At 41.4% G+C, this 22,508-nt stretch overlaps 1 protein-coding gene across 1 annotated transcript in view; it reads right to left on the bottom strand.

The window, feature by feature from the left end:
* The window catches only part of TAF1B (TATA-box binding protein associated factor, RNA polymerase I subunit B), a 70,442-nt gene extending 48,778 nt beyond the window's left edge, over positions 1–21,664 (bottom strand). The window contains exons 1-4 of the mRNA XM_049784519.1: positions 21,610–21,664; positions 16,242–16,340; positions 8,900–8,987; positions 4,328–4,425 (exon numbers count right to left, since the gene is read on the bottom strand). Of these exons, the coding sequence (XP_049640476.1) occupies positions 4,328–4,425; positions 8,900–8,987; positions 16,242–16,340; positions 21,610–21,627 (303 nt within the window). The 5' untranslated portion in view covers positions 21,628–21,664. The remainder of the gene's footprint in view (positions 1–4,327; positions 4,426–8,899; positions 8,988–16,241; positions 16,341–21,609) is intronic.
* Positions 21,665–22,508: the final 844 nt, after the last annotated feature.

Below are 22,508 nucleotides of genomic sequence, written 5' to 3'. Positions count from 1 at the left end.
GTGGGAATGTTGCACTGGTGTAGGGGCGTGATCTGTTTATGACTGAAACCCAACTATAATCATGCTTGTAATCATGGTGCTTAAGTAAAGATTTTATATATTAGAAAAAAATCTAATCTTGATCACATCCATCCACAATGATATTTCATTTTTCCTCCTTCACTTTTTGTTCAAAATGTACTTATAAATGTATCATTACAGGCCCACCTTGGAGATATTTTGAGTTCAGCTGCATATTACAATAAACCATTTATTGCAATGAAGCCATGTAAGTTATTTGGTTTCCCATTGCATATAAAAGCTATATTTATACTATGTTGTAGTCTATTAAAATGTACAATAGCATAATATAAAAATGGTGCACCTTAATTTTAAAGGTATTTTTGCTTTATTGCTAAAATTGTAACCATCACCGAAACTTTCAGTAAGTCATTTTCTTTTGATTGGTGTAGAAACATAGTAACTATAAAGTGCATTAAAATGAGGCATTTCAGAGCAGTGTGAAAGAACCACTCCTGAACCAACCAAATTCTGCATGCCACTGCATCCCCTTGTCCAGCACCTAATTATGTCTAGTCACTGTCACCACCATGCCTAAGAGAAAGGCTGAAGGGGATGCTAAAGGAGATATAACCAAGGTAAAGGACTAATCACAGAGAAGATCTGAAAGGTAGTCAGTTAAACTTGCTCCTCCAAAGCCAGAGCCCAACACTAAAAAGGCCCCTGCAAAAAAGGGAGAGAAAGTGCCCAAAGGGACAAAGGGTAAAGCTGATGCTGGCAAGGATGGAAATAATCCTGCAGAAAATGGAGATGTCCAAACAAACAGGCATAGAAAGCTGAAGGTGCTGGATAAACCAAGAGAAGTGTGCATTTTTGATAACTGTATTTCTGATGTGGCTGTAGAGTTTGAAATACTATTTTTATCAAGTTTTATAAAAAATGCATAAATTTGGGATCGGAGAGATAGCATGGAGGTAAGGCGTTTGCCTTTCATGCAGGAGGTCATCGGTTGGAATCCCAGCGTCCCATATGGTCCCACGTGCCTGCCAGGAGCAATTTCTGAGCCTGGAGCCAGGAATAACCCCTGAGCACTGCCAGGTGTGACCCAAAACACACATACACACACACACACACACACACACACACACACACACACACACAATGCAGAAATTTGTCTTACTTTAAAAAAAAAAACTATGTTGTTAGCACACAGAACACTTCATTGTTGAGTTTTAGGAAGGGAATAAGTCACTAACAGAAAGTCTCCAAAGCTAGACTGTCTTAGGGAAGAAAAACTATTTTTCTGGACAGTTTTGAGACTTCCGCTTGGTCCCCAAGAAGAGGGATTCCTTGATATTGACATATTCGCCACCATGGATGGCACCCAATGTCATGTGATGTGGAAAAACTAAAATAGGTTTTGACATCCTGTCTCCCTCTTTGCCTTCAGCATATACTTGACTTCCTTAAGCCCAAAGAGACCTGGACTCCCAAAAAGTGACTATCAGGATGTTAGGACTGGACTTTGAGAGCCCCCACTGAGACGGAAGCCCTTAAAAGTAAAATGGTTCCCTTTTTTAAATTGTGAATCTTCAGATGGATCATTCTGCCATTTTCCTTTCATTTCTTGAAAGTCAAGATCGGCTTGTGAAAAATTGCTAAACAACATGCTAAAATGTAAAATGTCAACCCTCACTCTACAGAGCATTAATAAAAATGTCATTGGGTTTTAGAGTGCCTTTCTGACTTTGGCAATCCATTGAAGAAGGGAGTTTGAAAGTTACTATATTCTGTTAATGATTATCTGCCCATGTCCTGCTAGAAATACTGTGATTATTTATAAGAAGTATCTTTAATAATAAAAAAGTATCTTTAATAAAGCTGAATATAGTTTGACTTGGGAGAAAAAAAAATAAGGCACGTCTATGTGCCTACTCATTTCACATAATGGAAGCCAGCTCTCCAAATGGATAGAAAGTCTCTTAGTTTCTAATGATGAACCTGCTACTAAAAAAAAAAAAAATCAACCATAACAGAATTCCTGAGACGTCTTCAGCTAGAGGATGATATGTGAAAGATGAAACATAACACAGGGATACTCTAGTACTTCTAAGAAGAGCAAAGCCTTCTTCTGCAAAGGACCTGCAGCAGCAGCACACCTGGAAACATGCTAGGCAAACTCTTGAGTCCTACCATCAAAAGAACAGAAGAAAACAATTTTCTAGGACAGAGAACCTGGAATGCGGTACAGCAATCTGAGTTTCTCCAAATCATCAGGTGATTCTGATACACATTCAAGTGTGAAATGCCCTCATTTAATGCAGCACTCTTCCAAGTGCATCCTGAGGAATTCAAGGCCTGAAAGACTACGTACATACACACACCAAAGAATCTTACTCTCAGTTTTGTTAATATTGATATATTCACACAATACATCTCCTTGAAAACAAGTAAGCACACTATAAATATATAAATAATCAATAAATATGCAGTTATTTTTTTTTTGCTTTGCTTAGCCCAATGTTGGCTAAATATATGAGTTCTAAAATGTTCTTTTGGATGCACTGTTTACAATTCACTTTGGAAATTGCTATTCTAATAAAAGGATTTTAAAAATGTGAAAAAACAAATTATTTTCCAGTGGTCCAAGAGTTATTATTATCTCCCTTCTTCTTTAATTTCACTTCAACTTTTATTTGCCAAATAACAAAATCTGAAGCCAAGTCTAGAACAGGCTTTTCCACCTATCACCCCATTTTGCCTGAAAAGTTTTTAAGTGACTCCAGGTTTATGAATACATAAAACAGGAATAAAAATCAAACACATATTTATAATAAATCATAAAAAAATGTATTGTAAGGACCTGGGAAGATGGAACAGAAGTTGAATATATACCCTGCATGTACCAAATAGCCCCCTTCTCGAGCATCAATGAGTGTGTACCATAGGCCCCCACACAATGCCAGAGAGATGTGGCCCCGGAGGTTTCTTTGCACTAAAGGGTGGCCCTTGCAACTCCTGGTTCCAGAATACCCAACAGCAACACATCCTCAGGCCTCAGATTGAGCCTCTGAATCAACTTGCTGCAAAGAGCACGGAGTGAGCCCAGGGCTCCAAAGCACCACTCAGAAGCCACCATGCCTCAAATTTACTTTAAAAAAAAAGGGGGGGGGGCCCGGAGAGATAGCACGGCGTTTGCCTTGCAAGCAGCCGATCCAGGACCAAAGGTGGTTGGTTCGAATCCCGGTGTCCCATATGGTCCCCCGTGCCTGCCAGGAGCTATTTCTGAGCAGACAGCCAGGAGTAACCCCTGAGCACCGCCGGGTGTGGCCCAAAAACCAAAAACCAAAAAAAAAAAAAAGAATTTAGGGGGCTGGGAGATAGCATAGCAGTAGGATGTTTGTCTTGCATGCAGCCAACCGAGGATGGACGATGTTTCAAATCTCAGCATTCCATATTGTCCCCTGAGCCTGTTAGGAGCAATTTCCAAGTGCAGAGCTAAGAGGAACCCCTGAGCGCTGCTAACTGTAACCCAAAAACAAAAACAAACAAACAAAAAACAATTAGGGCCAGAAAGATAGCACAGCAGTAAGGCATTTGCCTTGCACGAGGCCAACCCAGGACAGATGACAGGAGCAATTTCTGAGTGCCGAGCCAGAGTAACCCCTGAATACCGCCAAGTATGACAACCCCTCCCCCCAAATTTTAAGTTACTTGGTCTTCAGAGGTCAGAAAGAGAGTTCAGTGGGTAGGGTACTTTCCTTGTATGCAGTTGACCTGGGTTCAATCCCCAGCATCCCATATGATAACTTGAGCTTTCCAGGTATAACTGCTTTTCTTTTAAAATTTCAAAATATATTATTTAATGAATCACCTTGATACACAGTTATAAAGTTGTTCATGACAATTTTCAATCAAACAAAGTTCAGCACCCTTCACTAGTGCACATTTCCTGCTACCAATGTCCTCAGTTTCCCTCCCATCTATCCCTCTCCCTTTTCCCCAGCCTGCCTCTGTGGTAGACATTTTTTTTCTCCCTCTCTCTCCTCTCTCCCTCTTCAGCTCTTGTCCAGAGTGATCATTCTCATTGTCATAGTCATAATGGTCCTTTCTCTGCCCTAACTGCACTCCCCTACTCTGTGGCAAGCTTCCCACCATAGACGTCTTCCTTCACAAGATATAATTTGTGAGTGCAGAGCTGGAAATAACCTTGAGCATCACAGGGGTGGGAAGATATTACCCCACCCCCAATAAAGGAAAAGTAAAGAAAAAAAGTTGCATGATTCCCATTGTGACTTACAATTTAGAAGCCGGACACAGGACTTACCTTTAATTCTGGGCCTACACCAAGAGTCTTTAAGGCGTTTGCTTGTTGATAAAGTATGTGCTGGAAACCTTCACAAACATACCAATCCCAGCCTTTCTCTAATGACAAAAAAAGAAAATTTTTTTCAGATTTGTATTCCAGAACTATTAACTAAAATGCTGCTATGTGTTTATGTATTGTACCTAGAATTCTGTATCCCCCAAATAGTTTCCAACCTGAAACATTTGTGAATGAATGCTAATGTGAAGTGTCACAGTAGTTTTTAAGATTTTAAGTACTTTAATTATTACTTTTCTGGAATAATAGCTTTAAAAGGAAGACAAATGTTTCAAGATGTGATTGGGGGGGGGGCAGAGTAATAGCACAGCAGGTAGGTCATTTGCTTTGCATACAGCTGACCCGGGTTCAATTCCCAGCATCCTATATGGTCCCCTGAACCTGACAGGAGTAATTTCTGTGTGCAGAGGCAGGAGTAACCCTGAGCACCACTGGACTGGGAGTGGCCCCATAACAAAACAAAACAAAACAAAACAAAACAAAACAAAACAAAATGTGATCAGGATTCCAGAGAAAAGGCTCAAGTAGTAGAGCCTACTATGTGTAAAGTTATAAGTCTGTGCGAGTACTCCCACAAACTCCTGCCAGCATCACCAAACGTAGCCCTGGTGGCCCCTGAGCAACACTAGGGGTGATGGCTGTTTAAAAAGTCTTTTGTTTTTTTAGATATGAAGAATGTATTCTGTATTGAATCATTTCCACAAGAATCCCAAACATGAAAGAATTCAGCTACTACAACTACAACTCTATAACTCTACTGTTCCAACTTACAAAGAATGGGAACAATGACTATTTGGTGAGTGAATGATCGAAAGCAAGATGAAGCCATGGAAGATAGCTCCAAGGGCTGAATCAAGTGCCTGGGATGCTTGAGACCCTGGGTTCAATTTCCAGTCATCTCATGGTTCCCTGAGCACAACTGAGTGTGAGCACTGGACAATTTGGCCCTCAGAGCAAGGCTGAGATTCTGTAGGAGCAACCTCCAAGTACCTAATACTTCTTAGGAGGCCTCTTTTGTGCCTTCCTCCTGCCCTGACCTGGAAAACAAAGGCAAATGAAAACAAAAACAAAACCCAAGGTGTGAAGGTCCAAAAGTATAGAAGAAACAGTAAGAATATTTGATACCTACCATCAAGCTTTCAATGTCCAGGGCATTCTGATTTTTATGGAAATGGTTCTAGATTCTAGGGAGAAACTAAAAGCAAGGAAACTACTATTGAACTCTCCCTTAGCATTGCTTTTCTGAATCCTCAAAACAGTCCAAAAAAGATTGTGAAAGAATTTGATATTAAAATAGAACTAAACATTTAAATAAAACTATCAAAAATGCTGAAATGGTTTAAGACCCTTATATTTTTTATCTCTACCTGATGCACCAAAGTGACAGGTTTTCTAGTTTATTCATGCATGGTCTCAGAAATGAGGGAGCTCCTGTGACATTCAGGTAAGGGAGCAAAGGAGGGAACCTTATGATATTCTGCAGGGAACAGGAGGTCTTTGAGTCAGAATAACAGATTTCAGAAGCTATAGGCTAGAGCAATGACGCAGTGGTAGGACATTTGCTTTACACACGGCTTACCCAGGATGGACCTTGGTTCAATTCTCCCCTGCCCCCCGCATCCCATATAGTCCCCCAAGCCAGGAGCAATTTCTGAGCGCATAGCCAGGAATAACCCCTAAGCATCACCAGGTGTGGCCAAAAATTAAAAAAGAAAAAACCAAGATATGTGTAAAAGTGCTGGAGGGCTTATTTTTCAAAACTTGTCATTTTGGTGTATCTGGAAGTGAAATTTTAAGTTTTCAAGCTGTATGAATATGCGCTATTCTTACATACTCTTCTTAAAAACTGATAAATAGGTATTTTAAATTCTGAATCTGGGTGGTTATTTTTTTTTTTTTTTTTTTTGTAGTTTTTGGGTCACACCCGGCAGCGCTCAGGGGCTATTCCTGGCTCCATGCTCAGAAATCGCTCCTGGCAGGCACGGGGGACCATATGGGACGCCGGGATTCGAACCGATGACCTTCTGCATGAAAGGCAAACGCCTTACCTCCATGCTATCTCTCCGGCCCCTCTGGGTGGTTATTTTACCTGACAAATGGAATTAACTATTTTTCTTTTATGGATGAAGAAACTTAAGGACAGAGATAGTACATCAGGGTGTTTGCCTTGCATGTGGTCGGTCAACCAGTCCCTGGCATCTCATATGCCAGGACCCCTGCCAGAATCGATTCCTGAACACAGAATCAAGAGTAAGCCCTGAACATCACCCCTCAAAAAGAAATCAAGAACAAAGAAGCTGGTTTGAAGTATTGAAGTTCCTTCAGCAATTTAAAATTTTTAATTATAAAATGCCACTAATCAAATGCAAAGTATTCTTATTTTATGCTAATGAAATTTAATTAAAAACTAATTCGATTTTTATCCTAAAATATTAATATTAATAAATTAGCCAAATAAATGTCACTATTAAAGCTTAAATAGGCATAAAAGTAAACATTTAGGTGTTCTTGCTTTAATTTTTCTAATAATATATAATACCACTATTCTCATTTTATTGTTCACTTACATATGAGTATATTTATTTGTACATACATATGTTATATAGTTCATGCCTGTGTATCCCCAAACAATGATTATTTTTAGCCTGGTTTCAAATGTAAGAATCTAGTTCTAGCAATTAGTTACAGAAAGAAAATGTCTCAGTTAGACTTTGCTTCCAATTCTTCTCAGTAACGGCTAATTATATATACTCAGTGGATTAAAGAAATAGATTACCTTTCAAAGAGCACTCATGTTGAAACTATTTTAAGGGAAAATAATGTTGCTTATTTAGAAAGGGTGTACTCAAATTCAATGTCACAGATTTCATAAAGTTGAATATCATGTTTAACTCACCTAACCTGATGATGAGCCTATGGTTCAAACATTTTGCAAAGCAAGCATTTTTTAAGAATCACATTTATAGGGGCCGGGTGGTGGCGCTGGAGGTAAGGTGCCTGCCTTGCCTGCGCTAGCCTAGGACGGACCGCGGTTCGATCCCCCGGCGTCCCATATGGTCCCCCAAGAAGCCAGGAGCAACTTCTGAGCGCATAGCCAGGAGTAACCCCTGAGCGTCACAGGGTGTGGCCCAAAAACCAAAAAAAAAAAAGAATCACATTTATAATAATAGTATAGAAAAACATGCTAACAGATTAAAAAATATATATATGTTCCTTTTACAATGATTACTTTTTGTGTAATAGCTGTGCCACTGGAAAAACAACTCATTAACAATAAGCAGGATCAAAAAAGAACATATACTGGGCCGGAGAGATAGCATGGAGGTAAGGCATTTGCCTTTCATGTAGGAGGTCATCGGTTCGAATCCCGGCACCCCATATGGTCCCCCGTGCCTGCCAGGAGCAATTTCTGAGCCTGGAGCCAGGAATAACCCTTGAGCACTGCCGGGTGTGACCCAAAAACCACAAAAAAAAAAAAAAAAAAAAAAAAAGAACATATACGAAGATGAAGCAATAATAAAGCAGACAGAGCATTTGCCTTGCATGGAGTTGAGCCCAGTTCAATTCTCAGAAATCCCATTTGATCCAGAACCTGCCAGGAGTAATTCCTGAGTGCAGAGCCTGGAGAAACCCCCAAACAATGCTGAGTATGGCCCAAACCCCTCTCCCTGCAAAACAATTAAAATTAAAATAAAAAAAGTACTCTAAAGAACTTTTGTTTCCAATTCTGCCATCAATAATTACCTACTTTTGGGCTGGAGCAATAGCACAGCAGGTAGGGCATTTGCCTTGCATGTGGCCAGCACAGATTCCATCCCATATGGTCCCCCTAGCCTGCCAGGAATGATTCCCGAGTGCAGAGCCAGGACAAACCCCTTGTGGCTCAAAACAAAAACAACAACAACAAAAAAATTGCCCACTTATTACCATTTTGGATTATCTGTTTAAAATTCTGACAGCTTCTCTAGAATGTATTTAAAAATCCATCCCAGGGGTCAGAGAGATAGCACAGGAATTAAAGAAAGACCCTGCATCATGCCACCCCTGGTTCAAATCCTTGGCAACACATACTGTTCCTCAATCAGGGGTTGAGGGGTCACTCCTGAATACAGACCCAGGAATAGTCCCTGAGAACCTCTGAGTGTACCCCAACAACCCCAACAACAAAATCCATTCCAGGAGACTAGAGATATAGTTCAGTACACTGAGCTTTGCAGATAGGAGGTTGGGTTTAATCCTTCAGCAGTCTAGTACCTTGCCAAGACTGAGCACCAAACACAAAACTGGGAAAAGCCACCAGCATTGCTGGGTGCAATCTTCCAAACAGTCCACAGTCCCCTGCCTGCCCTCCCTTCCCCAGCACTGAGCTAGGTATGAACTAAAAAAACCAAAGTATAAAATAAAGTGAAAACACTGCTTGGGATCTTTAAAGCAATAAAAATTAAACTCCGTTCTACATTCTTAAATCATGAAGGTGTAAGAGATTAAGGATTGCTAAGCACAAATGAGGCTTACCAAGTTTTCTTTTTTTTTTAAGTCCCCGGTTGATGGCTTGAATTTTACTATTAGGAATGATGTCAGTATTTAAAACTTCCTTAGATATCTGTAAGCAACAAGAAAGGCCGTTAAAAAGGTAGTTTTGCATCACTTACATTTATCTCCTACCTCCAACAATAACACTTTGGGACAATTATACAAAATATATGCTGGTTTTATCTTTAGTTTTCCTTTTTAATTCAAAACATTTTAACATCTAAACAGTGTCTGGGACATACTAAACATCAAGTAAATATTTATCATACAATAAGCTTTTATTTTAAATCACTTTTGAACTTACAAATCACTCCTAAAGGCAAGTTTAGTTTTTTTCTCTGTCCAAAAAAACCTTTGAAATTAAATACTTTGTCTCTACTGTAACCAGTAGTGCAACATATAGTCATGCTACTTATAGATTAGCTTAACCCTTATTTTCTGTGTGAAAATAATAACGCTAACAGCTTTCATAGGCCAGAAAGATGGTTCAATAGGCTGAGTGTATGTTTGCATGCAGGAGGCTCAGGTTTGATCCCGAGTACCACCTGATCCTCCAAGCATTGCTCAGAACAACCACTGAGCACTGGATTAAGAGTAGCTCCTAAGCAGGTATGACACCAAACCCAAACCGAAACAAGGCCAAACAATATCCAACCAAAACTAAACAAATAAAATAGCTTTTGTTGCACTTTATTCAAACCTATAGGCTTTTAACTAAATGGAGAGTACAACTCATTCTGACATTTTCACCTCTTAAGGTTTCACAAGGGCTGGTACCTAAATTATGAGCACTTGCTATAGTTAAAAAATGAAAGTGTTAAGTTTTAATGATGAAAAAAGACAAAAATTGTTTTGTTTTGTTTTGTATTGGGTTCACATCCAATGGTGCTCAGAGCTTTTTTTTTTTTTTTTTTTTTTTTTGGTTTTTGGTTTTTGGTTTTTGGGCCACACCCGGCGGTGCTCAGGAGTTACTCCTGGCTGTCTGCTCAGAAATAGCTCCTGGCAGGTACGGGGGACCATATGGGACACCGGGATTCGAACCAACCGCCTTTGGTCCTGGATCAGCTGCTTGCAAGGCAAACGCCGCTGTGCTATCTCTCCGGGTCCCAGACCTTATTATTGGCTCTGCGCTCAGGGGTAACTCCTGGTGGTGCTTGGGGGATCTCATGGAGTGCTGGGGACTGAATCCAGGTGGGCTATGTGCAAGGGAAGTGCCCTACCTGCTATACTATCTCTCTGACTCCTAAAGATGATGATTTTAAGCTAACAGGAAACACTTAAATATGACTCTAAATTCAGAGATTCAAGATAAAATTTATCTTTGACTTTCATAGTAAAAAAAGGCAAGAGCATCTTCTGCCTTCATCACAGTCTGTGACATGCACTTTCTACCTGACCCTCCTTTTATTTATATAAACAAATAAAATTATTATACTTCAAGATAAATAATCAACTGTCTCTTAGAGCAAGATTTTTGAAATTCCTTAATGCATTTTCTCTAGTTTCGGACACCATATTCAAAACAACTCTGAGTAATTGGGTTGGTCATGTAGAGATCATGTGACACTTCAAATACATATAAAGCAGCTATCCACTAAAGATAGGTGAAACTTATAAAAAAGAAGCCGAAACTTAAGGTTAAAGGAAGCTGGGGCCCGGACTGGAGTGATAGCACAGCGGTAGGACATTTGCCTTGCACGAGGCTGACCCAGGAGGGTCCTGGGTTCGATTCCCAGAGGCGTCCAATATGGTCCCCCAGGCTAGGAGTGATTTCTGAGCACATAGCCTGAAGTAACCCATGAGTGTCATCAAGTGTGGCCCCAAAACAAAAAAGCTGGGGCCAGAGCAATAGCACAGTGGTAAGGCATCTGCCTTGCACAGGGCCAACACAGGACAGACCCCAGTTCGAATCCTGGCATCCCATATGGTCCCCCAAACCTGCCAGGAGCGACTTCTGAGTGCAGAGCCAGGAGTAACTCCTGAGCACTGAGTATTTGAATATTAATATATTCAAATCTGGAGCTATGACTATTCTGATTATATTATGTAATATTTGTATTTAGTCAATAAAAAGTCTACAAATGTTTAGAATATAGGAAAAAATATTAAAATGGAGGAATCAATACTATCCCCTATGTATCCTCCCTCTCTTCTCATAGGTAGAAAAAAAAAAGAAGACTGAAAAATGTGAAATATCACTGGATATGGCCCCAAAACAAAACAAAAAAAATGAAATAATATAATAAGATTACTGGTGATTTTTTAGCCTTGAGTTTTATATCAATAATTTTCTATTTTTCTGGAATAAATCTGTCCTTACAATGATAAAATCTACTAAGCTCTCACCATAAAAAAAAGCTTCAGGTCTTAAAACTGGCTACTTTCGACAATTAATATTGCAAGTATTTTATGTATGATTTAATTAGGATGCAGCCTCAAACTGTGGGGAGTCTCACAGAATCAAATGGAAACATTATCAAAGACAGAAATGAAAGAAATAATGTAAAGTAAGAAATTTTTAGAGACATAATATATGGATTTGATCTGCTATTAATAGAAGTTTCTTTAGATCTATCCTTTCTCATCAGTATCTTGGAATCAACTTAACTAAAGAGGTGAAAGGCCTATACAAAGAAAACTACATAATACTACTTCAAAAAATAAGAGAGGACACAAGGAAATGGAAACACACCCCCTATTTATGGGTTCAAAGAATTAACATTAAAATGGTATTACTCCCCAAAGCACTGTGCAGATTCAATGCAGTTTCTATAAGAATACCCATGATATTTTTCAAAGAAATAGATCTAACACTTCTGAAATTCATATGGAAAAATAAACCTCCACAAAGAGCTAAAGCAATCTTTGGGATTAAGAATATAGGGAGCATCACCTTTCCCAACTTCGAACTGTATGACAAAGTGGTAGTAATTAAAATGCATGGCATTGGAATAAAGCTAGTCTCTCAGATCAGTGGAATAAAATTGAATTTTATCTGAAACAGATCCCAGGTATATAAGTTAATTTTTTATAAGTTAATTTTTGATAAATGAGTACAAACATATGAAGTGGAACAAGAAAATTCTCTTTAATAAGTGGTGATGGGAAACTATTATGTACAGCTATGTACAGCAAACTGAACTCAGACTTCTTTCTGACACTATGTACAAAGGTCAAATCAAAATGGATTAAAGACCTTGTTTAAGGCCTAAAACCATAAAGTATATAGAAAAAAACATAGGTAGAACTTTCCAAGACATTGAAGCTAATGGTATCTTCTAGGATGAAACACCACTGACCAAACAAGTAGAACCAAAGATAAACAATGGTACTACATCAAATTAAGAAGCTTCTGCACCTCAAAGAAAATGATGACCAGTATACCAAGAACCCCCACAGAAACTATTCATCCAATACTCACCTAATAAAGGGTTAATATCTAAGATGTATAAGGCACTAAAAGAATTGAACAAGAGAAAAACCTTTAACCTGATCCAAAGTAGGGAGAAGAGATGAACAAAGATTTCCTTAAGAAGAAATAAAGGTGGTCAAAAAGCATATGAAAACTTGCACACATCATTTATCATCAGGGAGATGTAAATCAAAACTACAATGTAATATCATCTCATACCACATATTGAGAAGAACAAGAGAAAACAGTGCTGGCATGGACACAGGAAGAAAGGGACTCTCATTCACTGCTGATGGGAATATAAACTGGTTCAGTCTTCTTGAAAATAATATGGACATTCCTCAAAAAAACTAGAACTTGGGCTCCCATATTAGTAATATTAGTCCTGGGACTATACCCTGGGAACCCAAAAACACAATGTAGAAAAGCTCTCTGTACTCCTACTTTCACTGCAGCACTTTTCACAATAGCTAGAATCTAGAAACAATCCAAGTGTCTGAGAACAGATGAGTGGATAAAGAAACTGTGGTATATCTACACAATAGAATACCATGCAGTTGTTAGGAAAAAATGAAGTCATGAAATCTGTTTACATATGGATGAATATAGAAAGTATTAAGCGGGGACGGTGCAGTGGTGCTAGAGGTAAAGTGTCTGCCTTGCCAGCATTAGCCTAGGACGGACCGCAGTTCAAGCCCCCAGAGTTAATATGGTCCCCTAAGCCAGGAGCAACTTCTGAGCACATAGCCAGGAGTAACCTCTGAGCATCACCGGGTGTGGCCCAAAAACCAAAAAAAAAAAAAAAAATGGAAAGTATTAAGCTGAGAAAAATGAGTCCAAGGAGAGAGGACAGAAATAGAATAATTGCAGTCATTTTTCAGATTAAAAAAACAACATATGGTAATAATACACAAAGACAACAGAGATGAGGCCCAAGAGTTCTAGTCCATGGTAAGAAGCTTGCCACAAAGAGCAGGAGAGTGCAGTTAGGGCAGAGAAGGACCACTATGACAAAGATACTTTGAAATCATCATTTTGGACAAGAACTGAGTGCTGAAAAGAGATAAAGTAATATTCACGATACCTCTTCAGTACCATACTGAAAACTACAATGTTAAAAGGAAAAAAGGGAAAGAGAAAGACATGAAAAATGTCTTCTCTAGAGGCAGACAGGGTAGAGGGTGGGAATCAAACTGGGGACATTGGTGGCGAGAAATGTATTCTGGTGAAGGATGATGGACACTGTATGACAGAAACTTAATAATGACCAACTATGAGACTGTATCTTATGGTGATTCAATTAAAATTTTATTAAATTAAAAAAAAAACATGAGGCCGGGAAGGTGACGCTAGAGGTAAGTTGTCTGTCTTGAAAGCGCTAGCATAGGAAGGACCACGGTTTGATCCCCCGGTGTCCCATATGGTCCCCCCGAGCCAGGAGCGATTTCTGAGCGCACAGCCAGGAGTAACCCCTGAGCGTCAAACGGGTGTGACCCAAAAAAAAAAAAAAAAAAAAAAAACATTTGGGGGCCAGAGAGATAGCTTGAGGTAGGATGTTTGCCTTGTGTGCAGGACAGTGGTTCGAATCTCAGCATTCCATATGGTCCCCCAAGCCTGCCAGGGGTGATTTCTGAGGTAGAGCCAGGAGTAACTCTTGAATGCTGCTGGTGTGACCCAAAAACCAAAAAAATAAAAATAAAAAAATAAAAATTCTGTGCTCATATTTGCATGGCTGGAGGAAAAGGAATTGTTAGTTCTAGTGCAAGTGCACAAACATGCTTCAAAGCAGTGATGATCAAATTGTACTTACTTCTTTACCATGTGCAATTTTATATGTGTCTGTACTCATGAAACCATCACCAAAAATGAACATCTCAACCTCAAGTGAATCCATTTTTGTTTTGGGTTTTTTTGTTTTTATTTTTTGGACCACACCTGGTGACACTCAGGGATTATTCCTGGCTATGCATTCAGAAATCGCTCCTGGCTTGGGGGACCATATTGGACACCGGGGGATCAAACTGCAGTCTGTCCTAGGTTAGGGTGCACAAGGCAAATGCCTTATCGCTTGCACCACTGCTCCAGCCCCCAGAAACATTCTTCGGATTGGTGCCTTAGACCAGTATTTTTCAACCTTTTTTGTGCAAAGGCACACTTTTTTCATGAAAAAAAATCACGAAGCACACCACCATTAAAAATGTTAAAAAAATTTAACTCTGTGCCTATATTGATTATATATAAAGTAATTCTCTTGAATAGGAATCAAATACAAAGAAATTATTTTATGATTACTTTATTATAAAATAAATCATTAGAATCTAATGATTGGTCTATTTGTGAGCCGAAGCCGCATGTTACAGATGAAATTGCAATTTTTCCCACGGCACACCAGGCACTATCTCACAGCACACTAGTGTGCCTCAGCACAGTGGTTGAAAATGCTGCCTTAGACCACCTGTTCTTCACCCACAGGTGTGGTCTGGCACATCTTGATAAAGACTCTGGAAGTCCCAGGAAGAGACTGCTTGAACTTTTCATTTTCTACCACTGAGATATCTGCTTCTTAGGAATGGAAGGCTTGCGTGTGGGAGTTCCTGAACCTGTTTTATCCCCTTAACTGTGTGTGGATTATTTCCTTCATCAACGTTTGCTTCCAGACCCGCATCTCTCCAACGCCCTGGATTTGGGGCATGAGGCTTCTGCTACAGCTATCCTTGATTATGTTGGTCTATTGCCCTGAAGGTTTGGTAATCACAGCAGGACCTAAAAATAGTCCCATTTGTCAATCTTACATAGAACAGTATGACAACTCTACTGGAACAGACAGGTGTAGGAGGCACATCTCATTAAATTTTGAACCATAAAATGTTTCACTTGAGACGGTTGACTACATTTTTCATTTAATGAGATGTGGCTCTGACAAGCTTATTAATCTCCAGAGCCCTTCTTGCTCCATCTATAGACATTTTGAAATATCACAGTTTCTTACAAGGGGGGTGTAATATAATGGGTATGAAAATACTTGTTCATAGAGGGGCTGGAGCAACAGTACAGAGGGTAAGACATGCACCTGAGGTTCATCCCTGGAATACCGTCAGGTCCCCAGAGCCTGCTAGGAGTGATCCCTGAGTACAGACTAAACCCTGAGCATAGCTGGATGTGAAGCAAAAACCAAACAAAAAACACTGTCGAGCCAGGGAGATGATACAGCGGTTAGTGCACTTGCCTTGCAAGTGGCTGACCTTGGTTCAATCCTTAGCACCATATATGGTCCCCCAAACATAGTCAGGAATAAGTCCTAAGCACAGCTGGGTGTGATTCTTCCCCCGCCCCAAAGAAAAAGCATTGCAATATTTAAGTAGCTAAATAAAAATAAAATAATAATGTTTTCAATACGTCCATTAGTCTCGGATCTAACATTTCATCTTCCAACCTCTAAGCTACTACAACATATTGAAGTGTCAATGCAGCATCTTCTAAATACAAATTATAATTGTTTCCTTTTCTACTATCTAGTCAAAGTCAGGAACTCATTTAAACATACTTAGCCCATCATAAATACAAAATCTTTTCCTAAATCTAAACCATCTAAACTCATGTACAAGCACTTGAAGACTACATTCTTGGAATCTGGACAACCCTCATGAGAATATAGATTCTTTGGGAACATACTGAACTGAATCTACCACCAAAGCAAACTCATGGCCTGGAGATGTGGTTCAAGTTAGGAGCACCTGCTTTGCATATGTGAGGCCCTGGGCTCTTCCTGGTCAGTAAAAGGCCATAAATGCAGCACTGACTGGTGTAGCTCTGAGGATCCCTAAGCACCTTGAATGCGGCACTGCAGGGAAGCCACCACCCAAAAGAAATGAAACCAAAAAGGGCATATGCAAAGTCATAAATGCTACTTACTTCTGTAACATTGTGGCAAGAAGTACAATAATATTTGCCTTCATCAGTAAGACCCCAGGAGACAGCAGCACACTGAGAACAGCGTTCCTTGAATTCTTTCTATAGAAGACATAAAAGGTGTTACTAACCACATTCAACACACACATTGTATCCTACTTACATACCCTTATATACTCTTAGATATACACACTGAACCTAAACCCCAAATTTCTTCTTAGAGGGTACCTGCAATCTTGCCCTGAAAAGAAAATAATCATAATGAATATATGCAGATTTTTTTTTCTTTTTTTTTTTTTCTTTTTTCTTCTTATTTTAAATTTTCCCAAGTCTCCCTCCTCCCCACCCGACCCCCCTGTACTCTAAACAGGTTCTCAATTTCCCTCATACATTCTCATTATTAGGACAGTTCAAAATGTAGTTATTTATCCAACTAAACTCATCACTCTTTGTGATGAGCTTCCTGAGGTGAGCTGGAACTTCCAGCTCTTTTCTCTTTTGTGTCTGAAAGTTATTATTGCAAGAATGTCTTTCATTTTTCTTAAAACCCATAAATGAGTGAGACCATTCTGCGTTTTTCTCTCTCTCTCTGACTTATTTCACTCAGCATAATAGATTCCGTGTACATCCATGTATAGGAAAATTTCATGACTTCATCTCTCCTGACAGCTGCATAATATTCCATTGTGTATATGTACCACAGTTTCTTTAAAAATATTTTTTAAATATTTTTTAAAAATAAGAAAAATAGCACATCAGTCTGAGCAATCTGCAAGTGAAACATTTTGCTTGCTTGTTTGTTTTTCTTTGGGGGGGGCCATAACAGGCAGCAGTCAGGGGTTACTTCTGGCAGGCTCAAGGGACCACTGTGCCATCACTGCAGCCCCCACAAGTGAAACTTCATTAAAGTTTAAAAATTATGAAATATGGGCCCGGAGAGGTAGCACAGCGGCGTTTGCCTTGCAAGCAGCCTATCCAGGACCAAAGGTGGTTGGTTCGAATCCCGGTGTCCCATATGGTCCCCCGGGCCTGTCAGGAGCTATTTCTGAGCAGACAGTCAGGAGTAACCCCTGAGCACTGCCGGGTGTGGCCCAAAAACCAAAAAAAAAAAAAACAAAAAACAAAAAAAAAACACAAAATTATGAAATATGGGGCAGGTGAAACAGTACAGCACTTGCCTCCCACCTGGCTAGATCCAGGTTCTATCCTTGATACTACATATGGATGCCCCAGCCACGAAGAGTGACCTCTAAGTAAAAGCAGAGCCAGGAGTAAGCCCAAACATCACAGGGAGAGGCCCACTTTGCCACATCCTAGAAAAAATCAGTCTATGGTCATTAACCCTGAACATGCCAGATAGCATCTAAATTATGCAGTTTGGGAAGAAAGAAGAGAAAAAAGAAAAAGAAAGGAAGGAAGGAAGGAAGGAAGGAAGGAAGAAAGAAAGAAAGAAAGAAAGAAAGAAAGAAAGAAAGAAAGAAAGAAAGAAAGAAAGAAAGAAAGAAAGAAAGAAAGGAAGGAAGAAGGAAGGAAGGAAGGAAGGAAGGAAGAAAGAGAGAGAAGAGAAAGAAAGAGAGAGAGAGAAAGAAAGAAAGAAGAAAGAAAGAAAGAAAAGAAAGAAAGAAAGAAAGAGAAAGAAGAAAGAAAGAGAAAAAAGAAAGAAAGAAAGAAAGAAAGAAAGAAAGAAAAGAAAGAGAAGAGAAGAGAGAAAGAGGAGAGGAAAGAAAGAAAGAAAAAAGAAAGAAAAGAAAAAGAAAAAAGAAGAGAAAGAAGAAAGAAAAGAAAGAAGGAAAAGAAAAGAGAAAGAAAGAAAGAAGAAAGAAGAAAGAAAGGAAAGAAAAAAGAAGAAAGAAGAAAAGAAAAGAAGAAAGAAAAGAAAGAAAAGAAAGAAAAGAAAGAAAGAAAGAAAGAAAGAAAGAAAGAAAAGAAAGAAAGAAGAAAGAAAGAAAGACAAAAAGGTAGTAGGGTAAATGTATGTAGTGAAAGATGAAAGAAGGAAGGAAGGAAAGGAAGGAAGGAGGAAGGAAGGAAGGAAGGAAGAGAGGAAGGAGAGAGAGAGAGGAAGAAAGAGAAAGAAAGGAAGAAAGAAAGAAGAGAAAAAGAAAGAAAAAGAAAGAACGAAAGAAAAAGAAAGAAAGAAAGAAAAGAAAAGAAAGAAGAGAAGAAAGAAAGAAAGATAGAAAGAAAGAGAAAGAAAGAAAGAAAGAAGACAAAAAGGTAGTAGGGTAAATGTATGTAGTGAAAGATGAATAAATAATATTCATCTGAAATATTATCTACAGCCTAAAAGTACTGTAAAAATTGTTTTGAATAAGACTTAAAAATGAAGAATACGGGGCCGGAGAGATAGCATGGAGGTAAGGTGTTTGCCTTTCATGCAGAAGGTCCGTGGTTCAAATCCCGGCGTCCCATATGGTCCCCGTGCCTGCCAGGAGCGATTTCTGAGCATAGAGCCAGGAGTAACCCCTGAGCACTGCCGGGTGTGACCCAAAAACCAAAAAAAAAAAAAATGAAGAATACTTTTTAAAAAAAAGCAGCAGCAGGAACTCTTTGGAATTACGGCTGGGACCATTATATACACATGATCTTCACCAAGGAGCCCAATTTTTTTTATTTATTAAGCCCAAGTTTCCACATACTAATTCAGCAATCTCAAGCATCTCTACCAGGTAGGATTTTATTTATTTATTCATTTATTTATTTATTTATTTATTTGGTTTTTGGGCCACACCCGGCAGTGCTCAGGGGTTACTCCTGGCTGTCTGCTCAGAAATAGCTCCTGGCAGGCACGAGGGACCATATGGGACACCAGGATTCGAACCAATCACCTTAGGTCCTGGATCGGCTGACTGCAAGGCAAACACCGCTGCTGTGCTATCTCTCCGGGCCCCCAGGTAGGATTTTTAAGTAGGTGTCACAGGTGGGAGTGATGATGGTTCAACAGTGAGCAAAACCGTGGCATCATCCCTAGCCACAAGAGCACACGGGCTCAAGATGTGGGAGCTGTCAATGCATCACTGAACTGACTTGACCTAGCGCGGTCATGCCTGGCTCGACCAACCCTCCGGAGCATGTGGCAATGAGTAAGGCCTTCTATCTTCCCCACGCGCCAGGGGAACACAGGCACAAGACAGCCGCTGCCAGCTCTGGGCTTTGCATCCTAACTAGCCAGGGTTAAGGACATCGGGTGGGTCAAGTGACAAAAAAAAAGTCAAAAAATGAATGCACACTGGGACGTAGAGATAGCACAGCAGTAGGGCTTTTGCCTTGCATGCGACCTACCCAGGAGGGAACCGGTTTGATTCCCAGCATCCCTGAAGGTCCCCCAGCTATTTGCCGGGGGGGGGGGGGGTTCTGAGTGCAGAGACAGGAATAATCTCCTGGGCGTCGTTGGTTATGGCCCAACAACCAATCAATTAATCGATAAATAAAATGTAAAAAAACAAATGAATGCACACTGATTTCTGCCGGCTGCAACATTTGCCGGTGGCTTCGCACCGATTATAAGGATCATTAGCTAGCATATTCTTGCATGACTGAGCACAGGAGGTTCAAGAGACCTGATTAGGGCTCATCAAGGCAGTGTCTTGTAGCCTCATCAGTGACCTTTAGAGATCAGCGAGTCCCAAATTCAACAGATTGCAATGGAGAGGGAGAGGGAGGAGAGGAGGGAGAGGGAGAGGGAGGGGGGAGAGAGGGAGAGAGGGAGAGAGAGAAAGAGAGGGAGGAAGGGAGAGAGGGAGAGAGGGAGAGAGAGAAGGGAGAGAGAGAGAGAAGGGAGAGAGAGAAGGGAGAGAGAGAGGAGAGAGAGAAGGGAGGGAGAGAGAAGGGGGAGAGAGAGAAGGGAGAGAGAGAGAGAGAGAGAGAGAGAGAGAGAGAGAGAGAGAGAGAGAGAGAGAGAGAGAGAGAGAGAGAGAGAGAGAGAGAGCAGACAGAAAGGGGGTGGTGGGACGAGCACAGGTGTGAATGCAAGGAGAGTCAGTGACTGAATCAAATCTCCTCAGGGAATCTTCCAGTGCCAGATCAGGAGTCCCACGAGATCAGCAAGCCCCAAAAGAAACACTTTGACTGGGGGCCGGAGAGAGAGCACAGCGGTAGGGCCTTTTCCTTGCATGCAGCCTATTCAGGTGGTTCAAATCCCGGCATGCCATATAGTCCCCTGTGTGCCTGCCAGGAGCGGTTTCTGAGCACAGAAACTGAGAGACGCCGGGTGTGACCCAAAAAAACAAAGACAAAGACAAAAAAAAAAAAAAAAAAAGGAGGGCCCGGAGAGATAGCACAGCGGTGTTTGCCTTGCAAGGAGCCGATCCAGGACCAAAGGTGGTTGGTTCGAATCCCGGTGTCCCATATGGTCCCCCGTGCCTGCCAAGAGCTATTTCTGAGCAGACAGCCAGGAGGAACCCCTGAGCACCGCCGGGTGTGGCCCAAAAACAAAAACAAAACAAAAAACCCACGATGAAAGTCCATTTAATAAATGATTGGGGGGGGGGGGGCACAACTGGCAATGCTCAAGGGCTACTGTCTGGCTCTGAGTTAGAAATAATTCCTGGCAGGCTCAGGGGACTTTATGGGATGCCAGTGATCAAATGTAGGTCAGCTGTGTGCAAGCAAATGCCCTACCCACTGTGCTATTGCTTTGGCCCTGATAAATGATTTTAAACTAAGAGTGTCTTATTGTTTTCTGACTTGTTGGACATATCAGATAAAAATTCTTTAGACTTTATTAACATCTTAAAAATAAAATTAATCCCGGAGAGATAGCACAGTGGCGTTTGCCTTGCAAGCAGCCGATCCAGGACCAAAGGTGGCTGGTTCGAATCCCGGTGTCCCATATGGTCCCCCGTGCCTGCCAGAAGCTATTTCTGAGCAGACAGCCAGGAGTAACCCCTGAGCAACGCCGAGTGTGGCCCAAAAACAAAAACAAAAACAAACAAACAAACAAAAAAAGAAACACATTGACTGCAGAGAAAAGAGAGAGCAGGGGGAGGCAGGATGACCTCAGGTGAGGGTGTGAGCAGGAGGATGCAAGGAGGGAGGGAGGGAAGGAATGATCCCTGGGGTAGTACACTCAGGGGTGTACTCAGAAAAGCTGTGGATGTTTCTCAGGGAGAGGATGAGCCACCCCCAAAACTCAGAACTTTATGCACATAAAACACAGCATCTCCCCAAAGCCTGCTGCAAGCTCCACCAGGCCCAGGAGGACACTGCAGCCTCGGCCGGAAGTGCAGCCTTAGCTCCGCCCACTCAGTCCAGGTCCCGCCCCCCGTCTTCCGCCCCGCCTCCTCCCGCGCAAACAGTCCGCGGCGCCCTCCTCGGCCTCTGTCTCTCTCCCCTCCTGACTGGCCCAGCCCGGCGCGCGGCTTTCCCTCACCGCCTCCTCCAGGTCCATCACGGCGCAGCCTTCCTTACGCCGCCGCGGCAGTCCGGAACCGTTTCCGGGAATCAAAGTGCCGCTTCCGGGGCCGTTAGGCGGGACTTCCGATTAAAACTGAGACCCTGGAGGCGAGTTCCGGAAGTTTGCTTGCCCCGACCCCGGAGCGCTCGCTGCGCTGGGCTATCGGGTTCCGGAAGTTTGCTTGCCCCGACACCAGCGTGCTCGTTGAGCTGCGGAGCTTTTCGGTTTTCCTGGCTCTGGGGGCAATCGGCCTTCCGAGTCGAGGTAATGTAGCCGAGCTGGAAGATGTCGCGCTTACTTCCTGATGGTTGTTCGTCCCCTTTATTATCTTCTTCCGGCGCAGGAGAAGCCATAGAGAGCTGCCGCTCTCTGGGTCCCCAGGGTCTGGGGGACGAGGCCCAGGCCTTGCATTTAGGCCTATGCTCCTAACAGCAGCTCTTCTGCTTCTTTGTAGCCCGGTAGGTATTGCCCCCACGACTCCTTGATGATAGGACATAATATTTAGAACTCACTCAGTTTAGTTTTTAATTGCTTTTCCTTTTTTTACTTGCCAGTTTCTGACTCTCACAGTTAGCTACCTACCTACCTACCTACAGTATTTACCAGAGGCTAGGTATTGGATCAACATTTGGGAATGAGAGAAGCTGCAGAGTCCCAGCTTTCAGGGGTCCCAGGTCCAGGGGAACAAACCGCCAAACTAATTTATCATAGCACTAGGTAAAAGGTGGCCTCCAAGTGTGTTAGCCAGCTCACTCCCGGGGCTTGCCCCCCCCCTCCCCCGCAGCTTCACTTTCCATCACGTAATGTTGTCATATGAACACTCCATCAGAAGTTTGTGGCATACCCGGGAGTATTCACTCCTGGCGTGCTCTGGG

This window comes from Suncus etruscus, chromosome 12 (genome assembly GCF_024139225.1).
Source record: "Suncus etruscus isolate mSunEtr1 chromosome 12, mSunEtr1.pri.cur, whole genome shotgun sequence".
Lineage (NCBI taxonomy): Eukaryota > Metazoa > Chordata > Mammalia > Eulipotyphla > Soricidae > Suncus > Suncus etruscus.
This window is presented reverse-complemented; position numbering and strand designations above follow the sequence as displayed.